Here is a 17,742-nt window from a genome sequence, read left to right as displayed (position 1 = left end):
CCCGGAGAGGTGGCAGATGCTGTCTCCCTGGGCACTGCAGAAAGCAGTTTGTAAGCTATTGCTTACCTCAGGGAAGCAATAGCTTGACCCACAGTTGCTACAGGGCAAACAGCTCTCCCAGAACAGACCTGTCACCCTCTCTGGCACAGAAAGGTGAAAAAGGGAGTGTGGAGTCACAGGTCTGACCCTCTGCAGGTGCTTTTGTTAAGAGTAGCGCTACCCTGGCCAAGGTCCTGCAGACCAGCACTGCTGCTGGCTTCCACGGAAAGGACTGCAGCCCTGGGTAGCCCAGCAGCCATCCAGAGGCCTTCGGAGGCACCACAGGCAGGATGAGGTAAGTGGGCAACCCACACGCCCGGGAGCAGGCCTGCCATCCCTGTTGCTGGCAAGAGGGCCACAGGCTGGGGGAGTTAGCCAGGTACAAGGGATGGCAGTGGGAAGTAAAAGTCTTTGGCTACAGTGCCCTAGGGGGACACTTCTCCAGTGAGGAAAAGTAATGGCTGTAATTCCTTATGCTGTAATTAAAAGGAGCGCACTAAAGCGTGAGGGGGACACAGCGCTCTGTGACCCAGGTGACAGGCAAGGACCTTGGGTTTCTTCTCCTGAAATCCATGTGCTCCATCCTTCAACCATGTCGTCTTTCTGGATCCATGTACTGAAATTATGACCAGGGGTCTGGGGTACAGGGTGAGTGTGTGTCCCTGTGTGACAGGGGGATGGGGAGAAGAGTAGATATTCAAGGTTTCCCTTTTCAAAGCACTACTGAAGTCAGGGCCTTGCTCTCCCCTGTGATCCCCCTCCTTCCAGCACAAATTGGAGAGACTTGGCAAGAAAGCTCAGCCATGAATCTGTGTGTATGTGTGTTGAGGTCGGGGTGGTGAGTGAGGACTGAGGCGGCTGCGTTCCAGAACTTAATCACTTGGGGTCACGCAGAAGGGGGAAGGGGATAGGCTAGGAGTCCCCAGAGCTACAGGCCCTCCACACACCTCCTCTGCATCAGGGACCTGTTTAAAGAGTCTACAAAGTGAATTGCCCTGCAAAGAGGCTCCCTGAGAAGCATTTCCACAACTGCCCTCTGGAAATGCAGAGCTGTCAGCCATTCTCCCCACACGGTCTGAAGAAACCCACCCAAGCTTGGAGGTAAAGCCGCTCATACAGCGCCAGTCCCAGGGAGGGAGCGGCCAGAAAAGTCCTACCCCAGGTGGCAGAGTGGTGGAGAGCCAGGCAACAGGCATTTGGGGAAAGGAGTCAGTTATCGCCTGCAAATGGCATGGCCACAGCCAGCTCTGCCCCGCAAAGGCAGTGATGCCACCGGCAGTGGCAGATGAGAGGGTATCAGGCACATGGCCCTTGCTGGGTGAGATGCCGGCTGCTGGGCCAGCAGACCGCTCTGTGCACAGGCCAGGTGGCCACACGCTGGCCTCAGACGGGAACGCAGCTTGTAAGAGTGTGGAGCTGTGTGAGCTCTGAGCGCTCGTGATCGTGGGCCTTGCGAGAGAGGGAGCGGAGGGCAGGGTGGAGGCTCACCAGCCCAGGGTGATGCTGGAGAGAGACCCTGGGCCATTCTAGATGGAGCCCTGGGCCATTCCGGAGTCCCAGGCTGTTCTAGATAGAGTCCTGAGCACACAGGCTCCGTGTCACGGACTCCAACCCCGGTCTTTGTACAACTACTTTCTTCTTAACTTAGCAGACCAGGAAAGGCCCTAAAAAGCACATAAATACAGGACCCGGGGTGGCCACAGTGGCGGCAAAGTGCTGCTCCCCCACGGAAGTCTGAGCGCCCGCCCGGGAGGCAGGGGCTCTGCCCTGGAGGAGGGTTAGGGCAGATTTACAAAGCGCCGGGAGACACAAGAGCAGAGTGCACTGTGGTCCTTCTCGAGGTGGCAGATAACTAGTTTTTCCTTTTCTGAGCAGCCTTTCTCTTCTTCTGTCGCTTCTTTTTTCCTATCTTTTCTTTTTTCCCCACTTTTTCTTCTCTGCGCCCCCTTAGATAAAATTAGTAGAACCATTAATAACGTTGAAATAAACAGGAGTCTTTCTCAGTCTGCACAATATTTAAAAGTGGCCCGTGTATTTGTTTAACCCTGTCTTTAGTCTCAGGCCTGGAGGCCCCTGGGCAAAGCACTGTCTGTCAGTACTTCATTAAAATAAATCAGACATTTTCCCCAATTCAAAAAAATGTTAGACGGGCTTCCAGAACACAGATACCCGTGAACTGGTTATAGCAGTTGGCCATTTGCCAACTTGCCCCTGGTTCCCGCTCTTGCCTGAGGCTTCTAACAGGGATGAGGACTTGATATCCGAAAGGGTGGGAAGGCACGCCCAGGGCCAGGCCGGACTGGTCTTCTGTCTCACCCCAACCTGCTCTCCTAGGGCTTCTTTACATCTCAATGCAGGGCTGAACTCTCTGCTTTATCTTTAAAATCTCTGCATTTCAAATCGAATAAGCTTTGGAGGTTGGAGGCCCAAGGTTCAGATGGCCATCCAGGAGAAGAGAAAGAAGGCAGCCTTATCCCACCTTCTCCTTTCTGGATGCCTGTGCGCACCCCCTGGGAATGACTGGGATTGTTCTGGAGAGCAAGGGAGAGAGCTGGTTAGCAGAATTTTATTAGAGCAACTTTATTAGAGCAATTGGCTCTTGACTGTCACATTAAAATGATTCAAGCTGAATGGTATTTAATGATTTATGGGGTAAGGCCACCTGTTCCTGAGAAAGCTTGATATTAGCCATGGGCTGGAATTATGGGATTTTTACATGGGAAAATGTGAAAGCTGGATATTATGAGGATTGAGTCTCTGGAGATTACATGGGGATGTTAGGAGAACCGAGGAACAGTAAGAAGGGGAAAAGGAATTAGTGAGCCAAATATTATTCTTCAGACAACTAGCCCCACTGCTTCTACCGGGTTTTAAAAAAAAAAAGACATAACAACTTGAGCTGCAGATCTAATCTGCTCCTGAGCAAGGCCCATGTGCTGTCACTTGCATGTGAACTCGGCAGGAGGGATGCAAGGCACCTGACCAGTAGGCCAGCTTATCTGAATAAATTCCAGAAATGTGTGTGAGCCCCATGTCTGACAACTAATGGACTTTATCTCAGGTAAATAAATTCCCACATACAGTAGGAGGTTTATGCCATGAAACAATGAGCATTTTATTGCTAGTGCATATAATGTCACATTTGATACAATTTTAGTACAAGTGAAAAAAATACACTGTGGGTAACATTAAAAAGCTGCAGTCACACTTATATATATTTCTTTACAAATCGCCAGTAGTTTATGGTAATAGAGAAATGTAACCTACTGACATTCATATGGCTCCACTTCAAATATAGGAATTGTTCGACTATAAATATATTCTGAAATACATTTGTTTACTAAAGTAACGTTTAAAAAATTGTGCACGAAAATATATATAAAAAAATGCCTTGCAAAAAGTTACAAATACCACCAGGCCCATCTGTGGATCACATTTATGCAGGGGATTTCATCTTGCCAACATTTCTGATTGGAACCTGAAACCATCTTGTGGCTTCAGGAGGAGGGGTTAGTGGCAAGAGGCTCATTGATTCATCTATTTTTTCACTTCTGATTTCAGAAACCTCAGAGTTTGTAGAGCCTCCATGGCATACATAGGTTTCAGAGGCAATCACAGAAACCAAATTCCTCAAAGCAAGCTCTCAGATTGAAAACTGCATTTGATTCTGCAAAGACCGTCTTTCATGGGAAGGAGGAGACGTGATCTCATACCCCCAGCAGAGGGCCAGCCCCATTCTGGAGGAGGCCAGAGAAGGATCTCACAGAGGGCCTGCAGAGGAGGGGCGGGCAAAGGGAGGAGGGGGCCACAGGGTGGGAGCCCCTGCGGTCACCCTCCTCCAGCTGGGTGCGTACAGAAATGAGAAGCAGAAGCGAGATGAAAGCATATTCCGGGAGGCAGGGAGAGGCCGGGAGTGACCCGGAGAGGGTCTCTGAGCACAATCCCCAGTGATGGCGGTTCTACATGGAGCCCACCCATCCAATCACTGAGCTTGAAAGAGGAGGTGAAGGTAGTGGCCGCTGCCTAGCACTGGTCAGCATGTGGGTTGTCATTTCAGGAGGGGCACCCCCTGCAGGAGTCGCCCACTGCCTTCCTCCGAGCCTCAGCGTCTGGAGGAAGGATGCTTATCTGAGCTCCCTGCTTGGCCATCACCTGACTGTGCTCAGACTTCCCGGGGGAGAAAAGGAGAATCTCCAAAACAAACCAAATACAAAGCTTGAAGTAATCATCGATTTAAAAAAGGGTAATGAGAATGATGATGATTGTGACGATGATGAGGGAACCGACTGGTGGGAAATGCTATTGGGATGATACAATTTCTTAGAAAAACCCCAGTTATAAAACAGCCAACGTGAAAGGTACGGGGCACATATGAACACACGCTGCGATATTGTACCGTAGGCTATAAATGCAGTTGTCTACATGCTGGACAAACCTCTCGCCCGTGCCCAGGTCAATGCGCTGCCCCCCAGGCACACCTGGTCCTCACCATTCAGGCCTTCCTCCCCCACACACCTTTGCCCTTTCATCTCACACGGGTTTAGCTTTCCTCAAGTGGATCTAGTGGAAAGTCCTTTTTGGTTGTTGTGCTTACTTGTTTAAGGCTTTCTCCAGGTATTCCTGAATCCACTTCAATTTCGGGTCGATGCACACTTGTCTATTGTTGTTCTTCAGCCTTGCCCTGCCAAAACAGAAGAGGCGACAGTGTGCAGCTGATCGGAAGGGAACATGGCTGTGGCCTGGACATCTGCTCATCCGACACCCAGGTTAGGACCCAACTGGAGCGGGGTGCCCCGCTTGGCAGGCTCAGGCTCGGGAGGAACCCCAGGTGTGCTGGGGAGACAGCGCTAGCCGTGCTGCAAGTTTTACCCCAGAGACACCGGGGAGTGAAGAAAAGTCTTTAAGGAGTCCAGGGAGAATTCACACAGGGAACATTTGAGGTGGCTTTTTTAGGATAAGTAGGAGCTGGGCAAGTGAAGTAAAGGGGGAAGGAAAAGCAAGAGCTAATAGCCCAAAGGGGTAACAGTGCAGAGAGGATGTGAGGAATTTGGGAGACAGGACACTCAAGAAGCCCGCGGCCAGATGTAAGGGGCAAAGCAGTGGGGCTACATCTGCAATTTTGTTTATGACGGGAACTTGCGGGGTGGCAGAAGCAGATTTTTCTTTTGATGGACCATCTTGATAGTACATGGAAGACAGACTTAAGAATAAGCCTAGAGGCAGGAGACCTACAAAGAGGTACCGCATAGTCTGGGGGATGGGGAGAGGTGAGAGTACAGTGGCGGGAGGTGGAGAGGGCAGGGGAGAGGTAGGGTAGGTAGTTTGCCAGAAAATGGTTTCCAGAGAGATTTTACAAGTTCACTGAATGTTCATGGTCTCATTTGTTCTTTGAAAGTTCGTACTGCACCTTCCTCCCAATTCTCACCTTTACTCAGAGCCTCCCTCCCTGAAGACTCCTGGAAGAGGACCTGGACTTATCTCTGGAACCCTCTCCATAAAGCCCCTGGGTACCAGGTAATCTCAAGCAGCCCGAGGACACCACCGCCCAGCCACTTGGGGTCTAGGAGGACCCGTGCGGCCAGCACAGAGGCTCGTGGACACCAGGAGTCTTCACACAGCCTGCCTGTTGAGTCAACGAGCTGTGCAGAGGGCCTGGCTCGGAGCAAGGCGGATCCAGGTCCAATTCTGGGGATTGCTGTTTATTAATGTGTTTGCCCCGAAATACCTGAGGATTCTATCTGGCTTCTTCAACCTCGAGGCAAGGGAACCCACAGAGTCTGCACCACAAAGTGGGCCCATCCTCGCTGAATTCATTATCTGATTAAATACTACTCAAAAGAGAGTATTTTATTACAAGCAAAGAAAATGGAAAAACAAAATTCGTCTTCTAGTGCCCTAAAGCATATTGTAAATGACAAACACATTCAAGGCAGCAAAGGCTAGAGAAAAAGAAAACTCAAGCCTAAAACCAGTTGGTGTTGGGTGGAAAGTCGTCAGGTGGGTGTAGCTTTTGCTCCAACTGCTGTGTCCCCGTCCTGCTTTTAGTGCTGGGACTTTTCAGGAGGTGAGCTCTGCCCGGGAGACCCCGAGCCTCAACTCCCCGACATCTAGACACACGGCCAAGCTCGCTGTGAGCGGCATGGGGACACACGGGCCCTGGAGGGCCGAGCAATGGACGGCCACGTGTGGCTTTCTTTCTGGACTTGGCTCAGCTTCCTGCTCTCCAGGAGGGATCTTAGCGTCTCATGTATGTGTGATTTTGGTATGTCTCGTTTGCCACATGGATGAAATCAAATGTTAGCAGCTGCCATCAACACCAGCAAAACTAAAACCTTGTGTGTTGGCTTTCAGAAAATGCAGTTAAGTGAGCTGGTAATTTTGAGTTTCACCGAACAGTTTAACGATGACTTCAACTGAATTTGAGTCTTGTGAGTTTGTGCTATGTGATAAAGGATTAAATTAGGGCACCAAAGCCCTGAAATTGGCAGAACTATTACCAGCAAGGGGCTGGCTAATTTACTGTAGTTCAGCAGAAAGAAACTTTGGTGAATCCCATCTTTCTCCAGTCTAAGGGTGCATCTGAATGTGCTCCCATCTCTTGCACTAAAGGGAGGAAGCTTGGAAAGAAGAGGCAAGGGCCCTCTGTGAGTGAGCACAGCACCAAGGGTTAGGGCACCAAGGGTGAGAGCAGCTTTTGAAACCCCTGCCTGGTGGTACTGTCAGCTGCCTCTAATTATGCCAGGTTCGAGCCTGGACACTCGGCATGTGTCATTTCTCTAGCTTTAACAAGTCTGCGCATTGGGTGTTACTATGCCCATCAAATGTAACATCCCTGGAGGATGATGTTCGGACTTACACAATCTGAAGGGCACAATTCGGAGTGTTGAGGATTTTGAGATGCTTGACATTGGCTCTGGCGACGTGGCTCTCAAAGAATCGGCAAGGGCATCTGTAGCTCAGGCTGACCGGTTTCCCTAGAGAGGTAATGAGAACAAAGCAGCTTGTTATTATCCTGCCAGGCCTTGGGGATACAAGTGTGTCTGAGTCTGCAGCCGAGTGATCAGATGGTGGAATGAGGGTAGGATGGGGAACGATGGGAGGAGTCATGGGTGCATCCTGGCAGAGACCTTTCCCTTGGGCAGCACAGGGAGCTCTGAGTGGGCTGAGGCTCAGCTTCTACAGGGCAAGAGGCCAGAAGGACCTGAGGAGAGCTGGACCCTAGGAGGGTAGGGAAGCTAAAATCGGAAGGCCCCTGCTCGGGTGTCTCAAGATAAAGGACATTAATCACAGGAGAGAACTGTTTCAGTCCAAGGTACTGAGGTTCCTAGTTATCCTTTGCAAAATAAACTCCTCCAGGGCCAACTGAGAAAGACTTCCCGATCCAGGGAACAGGGAGGGGGAAGAAGGAGGCTCCAGGCTTGCTCTCTCCCAGGAGCCACTGCAGCTGCCCTGGGAATGCTCCCCTCCCCCACCTGCAGTCTTCTCTGTCCTCACATTTACCTTAAGCTAAGGCAACCGCAAAAGAATCCCACTGGCTTCCTACCTGGGCGTCCCCAGAGGGCAGGCAAGGGCCCATCTTTTCCCCTGCACTTCCAGGGCTGGAGGCAAACGTGGCTTTCATTGCCTGTGCAGGGATGCTCGAGCCTCCTGGGTTGTATTACATCTTTGTTTGCCAGTTGACCAATTTGCAAAATGCCATACTTGACACTCATTAGTGTAAATTAGCAAAGGGCTCCTGCAGAACCCACAGCTCACCCTGGAAGTCTAGAATTGCAAGCCCCGGGGGGTGGGGGGTGGGTATTGACATTTGTGTGTGTGTGTGTGTGTGTGTGCGCGCGCGCGCGCGCGTATGTGTACGCGTTTTCTGCAGATTTTAGCCAAGCCCTACTTAATACCCCAAATTATTTGAATTTGTGCATCCTTTCATCAGGGATTAAATGTACGTCTGAGAATATTTAGTCCAGAGATTAAAAAAAAAAAAAGTTTGCTTGTTTACAGAGCTCCCAGAGGCCTCCTGGTGGTTCTGAAGTTCCATATTTGGGGCAAGAGAGCTGGGGAAGCTCGTGAGTGAGGGACTTCATTTTTTTTCTAAAGGCTGAATTCCGTCGAGAGGTGGCATGGCCAACAAGTCAGGGGGAAGGCAGACCACCTGGCCCCCCAAGACCAAACTCGACTCCCTGAAAACCAGGAAGAAGAAAGCCTGGCTTCAAGGCTCTCAGTGACTCGTGGCACTGGAGAGCCTGGAGCAGGCTTCAGGTTTACACCTGGGCTAAGTCCAGAAAGTCGCTGCTGGGCCTGGCTTTTAGCAAGTGCACCGGGTCCCTGCAGAAGTCTGTATGGCCCTGTAACCAGATCACCTGGGAAAGTGGCCTGCAGCTGGGGGCTGGGTGGCCAGGGTAAAGGAAGAGCCAAAGGCTCCCCTCCGAGTGTCCTGCCTCCAGGTTCCCCTGAAATTCTCAGGGGTCCTTCAGAGCTGAGCAGAACCGGCATGTGGGGCCCACTGGTGAGTCAGGACTGGTCCCAACCCCAGAGCAGCAAACTGGAAGGTGCACAGTATGACAGCTGCTCGGGGCAGCGCTGTGCAAGATGGGGGCTGCTCCTCCCCCGTGTCCCTGAGATGCTGTTCTGAGTCCGTTAGCCAAGCAGTGGCGATCAGGCCAGAAATCAGAGCCCGTTCTGAGCTCAGAACACAAGCTTTCTCTTTTTCTCCTCTCCCCTCTCCACCTCCTGGGATTATCCATTTCCTTCCAAGGCAATTTTTATTCCTGCTCCCAGGACCCAGTTGCCTGCCTGTCAAGTGGAGAATTTCAACAGGTTTTTTAAAGTGACAGAGCCCCAAGTGTTCTTACCAAGAGAGCTAGGTGCTGTGTCCACCTGGTGACCTTCCTGCCAGCTTTTTGTCAATATTACTAACTTTTCCAACTGTTTTGCATATGGGTCCGTGTACAGGCAAGAGGCCTGACTGGTCCAGATGTTACGCAGGGTTCGGGGGAACTTGGCTTCTGGTGAACTTGGCTCCGCTCCGGAGCAGTCCTTCCACTCTAATGCAGAGACAAGAGCCCCCAAGCCAGCCCCTCCAGCCAGGCCTGGGAATGGGGCCCACCCTGGCTTTAACCCCTAGAAGCGCAGGGCAGCCGGGGGCCCAGCTGCTTGGCTGAGGTTAGTCAATGGAGGGAGGGCAGGAGCCAGAGTCAGAGCCTGAACAAGGGGACCCAGCATGGGTACACAGGCTCCAGGTGGTCAAAAAGTGCATTCTGGCCTATGCGTGCGAGGAGAGCCCGACCAAGCGGGAGCCCAGGACCCTGACTTGGCCACTTGGCTGCCAAGAGGGCAACTCAGATAGGCAAGCAACCAACCCTTCCCGGAGTCAGGAGGAGTCTGTGGATGAGGCCCCCACTCCTTCTGTGCTCCCCCCAGGTCAGCTGTGCCCAGGACTCAAGGACCTGGGTCCTTGCATTCTAGTCACTTCTGCAGTTCCCCAGGGGAGGGGGCAGCTAGAAGAAGCACCATTCCCACAGCTGGATGATGACACCTCTACTCTCACCAAACCACTCAGTTGTTAATACCCAAACCGGTGTGTCCTCCATGACCTGCGTTGGGGGTGTCAGTGTCAGTGTAAAGACACAGGCTAGGTTACTTTTTCAGCTTACAGAAAAATTCTGACTTCCCTTTGGTGCCAGTCTCTCTGCGGCTCTGACCAGCAACATGCCACACTTTTAAAGAACACTTCCCAGGTGGTCAGCCACCGGCCAGCGAGAATGCAGCAGTGGTCTTCAGCCGGCACCTAGCAGACTGCTCCAGGGCCTGGGGCCCTGCACAGACCTCAGCTGCACCGAGCACAGTGTCCTTCAACCCTCTGCGCGATTTGTTGGAAACTTCGCAGCCAAGAAAGCTCAGCATGGCCTGACCATGCTGACATGGTTTATTTTGTGTGTTCAGAGGCAACAGTTTATTTTGGTTTGCAGCAGTGGTGTCCTGTAACAGGACAGTGAGATTTCGCTTAAGCCTCAAAAGGAAAAAAGCTCTCTCCCTCTCAGTGAAACGGTACACCACCTTTCCCCACGGCCTAAAGCCTTGGCGATTCAACTTTGCTGCAGCGCTCACTCCGAGATAGAGTACTGCTCGCCCGTCTGGCGACAAAGGCGCCAGCCTGCAGGTGTGTTTTGGGGGCTGGGCAGGCGCATGCATGACCCGGATCGCCCCAGGGCCTCTCCTAGGTGACCCCAGGAAGAGGCAGGGAAGGCACTGTCTGGATGCGCTTCCAGCTTCGCCGCGGCGCTGCGGACCGCGTTGCGGTACAGAAGCGCAGCCAGGCGTTCGCCGCAAACCCGACAGCTGCTCGGAACGATAAGACTGCGAGGGACGCCTCGCAGCTGCACCCGATCGCATTGCCACCACAAGCAAGTCGCGATGCCAGACGGGCTTTGCAAAGCGCTCTCTCCAACAGGAACCGCAGATCGCCTTGGCGCGGGCCGGGGCAGAGCAGCCGTGGCCCCGCACGGAGCCAGGAGCCCATTCTACTCTGGAAACCGAGCTGGGCCGCGGGAAGGCACTAGCTGGGAGGTGGATGGTCAAGGGCCAGGGACCCGCGGCTCCCGACTCGGCTCCACACCTCCGCGCCCTCCCGCGCCGGCTCCGAAAGCGCCCTGGGCGCGCTCGCACCCAGTTATCCTGCCCGACCTCGCTCTGCCGCCCGACCTCGCTCTGCAGCCCGCCAGAGGTCTGGCGGCAGCTCACGCGTCCCGGAACCCGAGCTCGGCAGCGGAGTGCGAGCCTCAGCGCGGGGGGCGCTACGCTGGGGACCTCAAACGCCGCACGCCGAGGGAGCGCGCCCCGCGAGGTGGGCTGCCTCGACCTCCCGGGTGCAAAGAGGCGCGGATTAGGTTCGCTCGGGACGGCGCGGGCCGGGGCAGAGGAGCCGTGGCCCCGCACGGAGTCAAGAGCCTGGCGCCTGCCCACGCCTCCGTCTCCGGGCGCACTCACCGTCGCTGAGGCACAGCGCAGCCAGCACGAGGGCCAGCACAGCGACGATCTTGGCATCCATGGCAAGAGCGGGCGGCGGGCGGACGGAGGCAGGACGCGGAGGGGATGCGACTGCGGAGAGTGAAAGTGCGGCAGCAGGAGGCGCGCGCCCAGCACTTTAGAGGCGAAAGCGGGGCGGGGTGGGGCGGGGCGGGCGCGCGGCAAGGGGCGGGCCTGGAGCCGAATTCTGCCTGCGGCCCGGGGCTCTGACCAGAGTCCCCTCCCACGCGGCCGCTCCCCCTGTCCCCTCTCTCCCACCCCTGCTCCGCGCCCGGGATGCTCCTGGGACTGCGGTGCGCCCCAGCCTTTGACCTCTCGGTTGCGCTGGGCCCTGCTTTGTAGGCCTAACCTGCACCGAGGAAGCCAGCCGCTCAGTGAGGGTCGCGGATGGGACTGGTTACTGCTCCCATTATGCAGATGGAAAGATTGAGTCCCAGAGGCGGGAACAGAATGCGAACCAAGGAAAAACAAACAGGTCGGTCCTAGAGGTGAGGACCAGCTAGGCCAGCGGCGTCCCGGGTAGCTAAGAGGGTCCTTTTTGGGGAGTGTAGGACCTGGAGGTGACCACCGGCTTCAGCTCGCTGCTCAGCGGTGGGGAAAGCTGGGACTAAGGGAAACAGACTAGTCTTTGCAGGCAGAGCGACTCTGATTCCAAGCCAAAGCTATAACTTATTAGCCGAGCCTCAGTTTCCTCAACTGTGAAATTGAAGCTCTAAAACAGAGTGCTCTGCCACCAAAAGGAAATAATGGCAGTTCGCCCCGGAGGCTCTTAGTAAACGTGAATTTACTTAGCCCTTTGCACCTCTGCTCTTTCCACTGTGAAATGGAATAAACCCAGTTCCCACCCCGCGGAGGGGAACTGTGGGATTTGACTTGAGACTCCCCTCCCAACCACCACGAAGTGCTCAGCACTGCGTCTGACACATAGTCTGTACTCAAGAAATGGAAGGTAGAAATAGTTGTTTACACTTCAGTTATTTTCTCCCTCTCCCCAAAGGATGCCCTGCGCCACCCGAAGTGATGAAAGAACTCCCCTCTCCCCCCACATCCAGGAGGGTGCTCCTCGTCTTTCTGGTCCAGAGAACTACACCCACGGGGTCGTCTCTCGGCGGTGTCCAGCCCTCCTGGCAGGTTGCCGCACCCTAACCTGGACACCTGAGATGGCCCCAGCAGAGCACAGGGTTGCAAGCAGGCGGTGTGGGAGGCGTAGGGGTGAGAAGAGTGCCCTTTTGAGCCTCGCTAGTGGTCACAAGCCTCTCCGGCCACCTCCCTCTGGTCTTTCCCTCATAACCTGACAATGGAGTGGATTCTGTCCCCGCGTCCATTCAAGGCGTGTTCGGTGGGGACAAGTCTCTGGAGTCCCGGATCTCTGGCCTTGGGGGAGTGGGCAGGGCCCTCCCGGCCTGGGCTCAGCTGCTCCAACTGGGGGCCAAGGGAAGGGGCAATCAGCAGGAAGCTGCGAGAGCCCCGGGATTCCGGCCGTGGGGATGGGTGTCTTTTGCATTTTTCGTTTTGTTTTGTTTTTTCCAAACTGCTTTCGCGCCCAATTAGGTGCTCTGTGAACCTGTATTCATTCATTCATTCATTCATTCATTCACTCCGGGCCGAGCCTGCTTCTGAGTGCTGGGTGTAGAGCCGGGAATCCCACTGACTTGGTCCCTGCCCTTAAAGAACTAACAATCCAATGGATAAGACGGTCCTCCGGCATCCCCCGGTCTCCACCTCCTCTCGGGGAGACCTGGGGCAGGAAATCTTCCAGTTGGAGCCCTAGCCCGCTGCTGACAAGCTGGCGAGCGGCGGCTGAGCTCGGGCGCCCTCTGGTGGCGAAGTCTCTCATTTCCCCCCTTCCCCCTCCTCCCCCGCGCCCCTGCGGTCCGAGTGGACCAAGACTCGGGCCCGCCCCAGATCACTGCACAGACGGGTGAAGCTGCAAGGTTCAGTCATATATCGGGTGGCCGGGACTTAGGGCCACACCACAGAGGCCAGAGCCCGGCGACAGCCGCGCTTGTGGAGCCTTACCTGCAAGTCCGGCCAAAGCCAATGTCAAAGCCTCTCGCTTGTTTGCTTTTGGTCACAAATCGGTTGTTGCTCCCACAGCCTGAGGGAGCCACTGGGAGGGACCCGCGTGGGCTGAAGGGAAACCAGGGCCTTGTGTCTGGCCGCGCCCTGCAACCCCAGGACAGACATTAGTGTGGGACCCATCAGTGCCATCCCTTCCTCCATTAATTCAGTAAAATTCTTATTGAGCACCTGTTATGTTCCAGACATGGGATAAGTGTTTGAAATACTTCAGTAAAGGAAGCACAAACAAACGGACGAAACAACCCAAACCCCTTTCCTCCTGGAGTGTACATTCTGGGGGATGGGGGAAAAGAAAATGGCACTATACATAAGGAATTAAGCACATAAACTATGGAAGGTCATTAAGTGCTTCAAGAAAATGGACCAGAAGGAAGGGGAGTGAGTTAGGATTTTAAATAGGGAAGCCAAGGATCTGTTAACTGTCCACAGTTTATAAGTTGGCAAGCTACTTAAATTTAAAACTCTGCACAAGTCAACACTCCGGGGACCAGACTGTGCCTTTTTAACCTGGGCTCTGTGCTCTGTCACAGGGGTGCCTCCCAAATTCAGGGTAGCAGGGCCCACTACCCTTTCTCCTCTGTCCTTTGTTTATGGCACTATCTCTGCTTAAAAGGCTCCACCTTTCTTTCTCTGCCAGGAAACTCAGTTCCCTGTCAAGGCCCAAAGCAATGCCACCTTCCCTGTGAGATGTTGCAGATTTCTCCCACACTCAGCACTCAGAGCTGCAGCTCCTCAGGGACACCTCAGTCATGAGGAGTTCAAGGTGAGAGGGAGGCAGGGGTCCGGCTGTTGGGTTAACAGACAGGTGCATCTCCAAGGCTCGATTTTGTGTTATGGTCTCTAGACCCCTAGTGCCAGTCCAGGTGCCTGCCCACAGCCCTCTGCCCAGCCTAGGCTCTTCACACCTTCAGAGTTCAGTGACTGCGCTTTCAGAGAAGGACCTTAGTACAGGGTTGAAAGTTTGCACCCAATCGTTGTTTCCCAGTGTGAAACCAACAAGATGACTTCAGGTGGTACTCTGAAAACATTATTTTAAACAACATAGATTTATAAACTTATTTTTTAAAGTAATAAAAAATAACTAGCACATTAAAGCAGACATTTCAGATATTGCTCAAGACTGATTTCATGATTTAAGTTTTAAAAAATAAGTAGATCTAAACTAACAAAGCATGCAATAGTATAGGTGGTTGGGGAGATAGCAAAAAATCAGACAGTGGTACAAAAAGATCTGAAGTTTGAAAATAAGTAAAGAACATTTTTAAATTGCTTGACACTCCCCCTTTTGTAAACGAACCATTTGGTCTCAAAGTGGTAAAACAAAATAATACAAGGGAGATATGGCATCTTCACTCTTGCCATCCAGATGAGGCCAGAGAATGCTCACCCAGGAGTGCTCAGGTCCTAGGAAGAGTGTGGGGATACATGAGATCCCAACCCCCAACCCTGGATACCCATGACCCTCCCACCCCAATCATGAGGCTTCTTTCATACAGCCTTGAGTGTGGGCCTGGAGGGGCTACACCCCACCCACCCCTGCTCTCCCACCTTTGACATCTCGCATCGGGGTTCACTGGTATATGTCCTACCCTGGGAACCAGGAGGCCCATGAGAAAGACAAAACCTCAGAACCTCGATGCTATCATCTGTGGAATGGGTATATTATCTCTCAGGGTTGGCCTTCGGATTTACTAAGTGTGAAAGCACTTGGCACAGAGAAGGCCCTCAGGAAGATATTTACACAGGGCTTCAGTTTGCTGTCTCTGAATTCGTCACATTTGGTTCTTACAAAGATGACACCAACAGAATAAGCCCTAATATCTCAGCTTTGAAGACAGGAGCCTGAAGTTCAGAGCAGTTCAAGGCCTTGGCCAACATGGCAGAGCTGGCCAAGGACAAAGGCACAACTCTCTGGACCAGCGTCTCTGGATTCTGGAACATCAGTGTGTGCGGGGATGGAGGTCACTTCCGTGGCAGGTGTCTAGGGAACCTCTTGGAGTCCTGTTCCCAGGGCCCGGGCTTAGCATCTGTCAGGCTGACTATGTTTTCATTGACTGGATCCCAAATTGGCCTCAAGAGCCAGTTCCAAGAGCCCCAGTTCATCCTGGAGGGAAGGACCCAGGGAAGCTGAGGCAGGGCTCCTGCATGGGGCTCGCTCTGTGCTGGGTCCTGGCTGGCTTTGGGACACACATGCAGGCAGGGCTCACCCTAGGTGACGGTGCACGTCCAACAAGCCAGATCTTCTGTGTAAGGTGGCTGTACCCAAAGACTCTCCCTTGATATGGACACTCCTAAAGCAGGGGTGGTATTTTCTGGGACATCCTCGTGCCCCAGCCTGCACACCAGCTCCCACACACCAATGCAACTCTGCCTGCACCCCATCGCCAAAATCAGTGGAGGCAGGTCCAAATTTGCTCTGCCAATCCTAACCCTACCCCTCTCTCTTAGTACCCTTGCCTCTGGGCAGACTGGTCTCGGCACCTGGAACTTCATCATAGTTTCTGGAGCTGGAGTATACACCAGCCCCTACCATAAACCCCTGGGTGACAGGAAGTGTGTGCCCTGGGGGATAATTAACATTTACACAGGAGTTACTCCGTGTTGTATACCTTTTGCCTCCTTTATCCCCACATCTACCTGCGAGGCGGGTTCAGTGTTAACCCCATTCCCCAGATTTGGGAACTAAGATTACATGGCTACTCTTTGGCAGAGCGGGGATTTAAACCAGCTCAGCCTGCCTGTGGAGTAGGGCTGTTCCTGGTGAAGGATAGAAGAGTAGATTTGCCACGTAAACTAGAGGACACCCAGTTAAATGTGAATTTCAGATAAATGTGTCTTTCTTTTTTTAGTATAAATATGTTCCAAATATTGCATGGGACATAGTTACACTAGAAGGAATTAATCGTTGTTCATCTGAAATTCAAGTTTAACCAGGTGTGCAGGATTTTTATTTGTTGAGTCTGATAACCCGACCCCAGGGTCTTACACTCTTCGCGACACAATGGGGCCCCTCTCTGTGGGCTCCCTGCCTGCAACTTCAGGACCTGTGGGCAGAGGGTGGGAAGGGCATTGGGAAGGTAAGTTCTGAAATCACCCACTTTCTCAGTGAGAGAATTTCTTGAATTTTACTACAACAGAGTCTTATTATGCTGGCAAGTGGTGCATTAAAGCAGTATGGGAATGATCTTTTTTATTCTCCTTTTTGCTATGAACAGTTTAATGACACACTAGCCCCAATCCTGACCTTCCAGAAATAGTCCTGGTCATGCCTAAGGCAAGGAGATCCAGGCTTCTTCTCTCCAGCATCACCAGCCCTCCTCTTCCTCTGGTCTGAGCAGATGTATGTGAAGTCCAGCTACTGACACCCTTTCTGTCTGTTTAGGAGGCCTGGGCTGTGTATGGGGGAGGAGGAGAAGCCGTCTTGCCAGGAATGAGCATCACATGAGCAGTATCCTATCTGGAGGGATTCTCAGATATAGAAAGAGGTCAAGCACTGCTGTGGGTCATGGAGGAAGAGCTGGGCCTACTGCCTGCACAGCTGGTCCCCTAGTCAGAGAAGTCAGGATCCCAGCCCCACTGGCCCTCCCTGTTCAGAGGAGGGACTTGTACGTTTTCCTCCACCTTGCATCCCTGTGGCCAGAGTCTGAAGTCTTTCTTCACAGATGTGCTGGACAAGACCGTACACGGAGGCTGCCCAGAGAGGCTTTCAAAGCCAAGTGCAAAGTCAGGTCCCCCTGGCAGCCTGGCGCAGGGGATGTAAGTGGGAGATGGGCTCGGGTGGCGAGGATTGCCAGCACCTCTAAGGTACGCATCCTCCCAACCCACTGCTCGGAAGCAGACTGAGGAGGTTAAACAAGTTGATCATTAAAAGATATTTTTGTTTGGGGTTAAGTTATCAATAAAACTCTGTAAATTAGCAGTGTTGTTGTTGTTTTTAAGCAATGCAAACCCAGGATGCTGACTGGGAGTTTGAGTCTCAGCCATGAAATCTCACTGGCTTCCAGCTTCCAGCAACCTTTCTCTTCTTAGGTTCCCAGAATGAAGTTTTTACATTTGTAATCAGACTGATGGATCACTGATGCTCCCTTTGTCTCTGTAAAGTACCCAAGTTTTGCCTCACAGCCCTAGGCTTGCCACCAAGAGGTGCTCTACTTCCTTCATAAGTCTGCAATCCAACCTTCCATCCATCCGTCCATCCATCCATTCACCCTTCCACCACCCATCCATACATCTATCCATTCCTCTATACACCCACTCATCCATTCATCCAACCATCCCCCCATCCGTTCATTATCCACCCAACAATACAACCATCCATTTGTGCACTTATCCATCCATCCATCCACCCCTCCATCTGTTTACTCACCCAACCATACATCCATCCATCCACCCACCCATCTACCTGGCTCTCCCTTTCAACCACTCCACACCAATTCTCTCCAGGTACGGCTCTAGCCCTGAGATGCCTTTTCCACCAGGAACAGAAAGATGTACCTCCTGATTTCTGGGCCACAGGGGAAGAAGAATCAAGCATCAAGGGCCCAAAACCCAGAGATCACCAAGCAAGCCCTCACCTTGAAACAGATCAAAACCTTCGCT

The 17,742-nt window shown here is 52.8% G+C and overlaps 1 protein-coding gene across 3 annotated transcripts in view; it reads right to left on the bottom strand.

The window, feature by feature from the left end:
- CXCL12 (C-X-C motif chemokine ligand 12) overlaps positions 1 to 11,137 on the bottom strand; it is a 28,089-nt gene extending 16,952 nt beyond the window's left edge. For 2 of the 3 annotated variants that reach the window (XM_068548095.1, XM_068548097.1), the window contains exons 1-3: positions 11,023 to 11,137; positions 6,896 to 7,013; positions 4,634 to 4,720 (exon numbers count right to left, since the gene is read on the bottom strand). In XM_068548095.1, coding sequence (XP_068404196.1) covers positions 4,634 to 4,720; positions 6,896 to 7,013; positions 11,023 to 11,083 — 266 coding nt within the window. In that variant the 5' untranslated portion in view covers positions 11,084 to 11,137. Of the gene's footprint in view, positions 1 to 1,891; positions 1,986 to 4,633; positions 4,721 to 6,895; positions 7,014 to 11,022 lie in introns of those variants that run through there. The other variant, XM_068548096.1, reaches the window with a different exon arrangement.
- Between the last annotated feature and the right edge of the window lie 6,605 nt (positions 11,138 to 17,742).

Source organism: Eschrichtius robustus, chromosome 7 (genome assembly GCF_028021215.1).
Source record: "Eschrichtius robustus isolate mEscRob2 chromosome 7, mEscRob2.pri, whole genome shotgun sequence".
NCBI lineage: Eukaryota > Metazoa > Chordata > Mammalia > Artiodactyla > Eschrichtiidae > Eschrichtius > Eschrichtius robustus.
The sequence above is the reverse complement of the archived record's forward strand: the minus strand, read 5'-3'. Positions and strand labels throughout refer to the sequence as shown.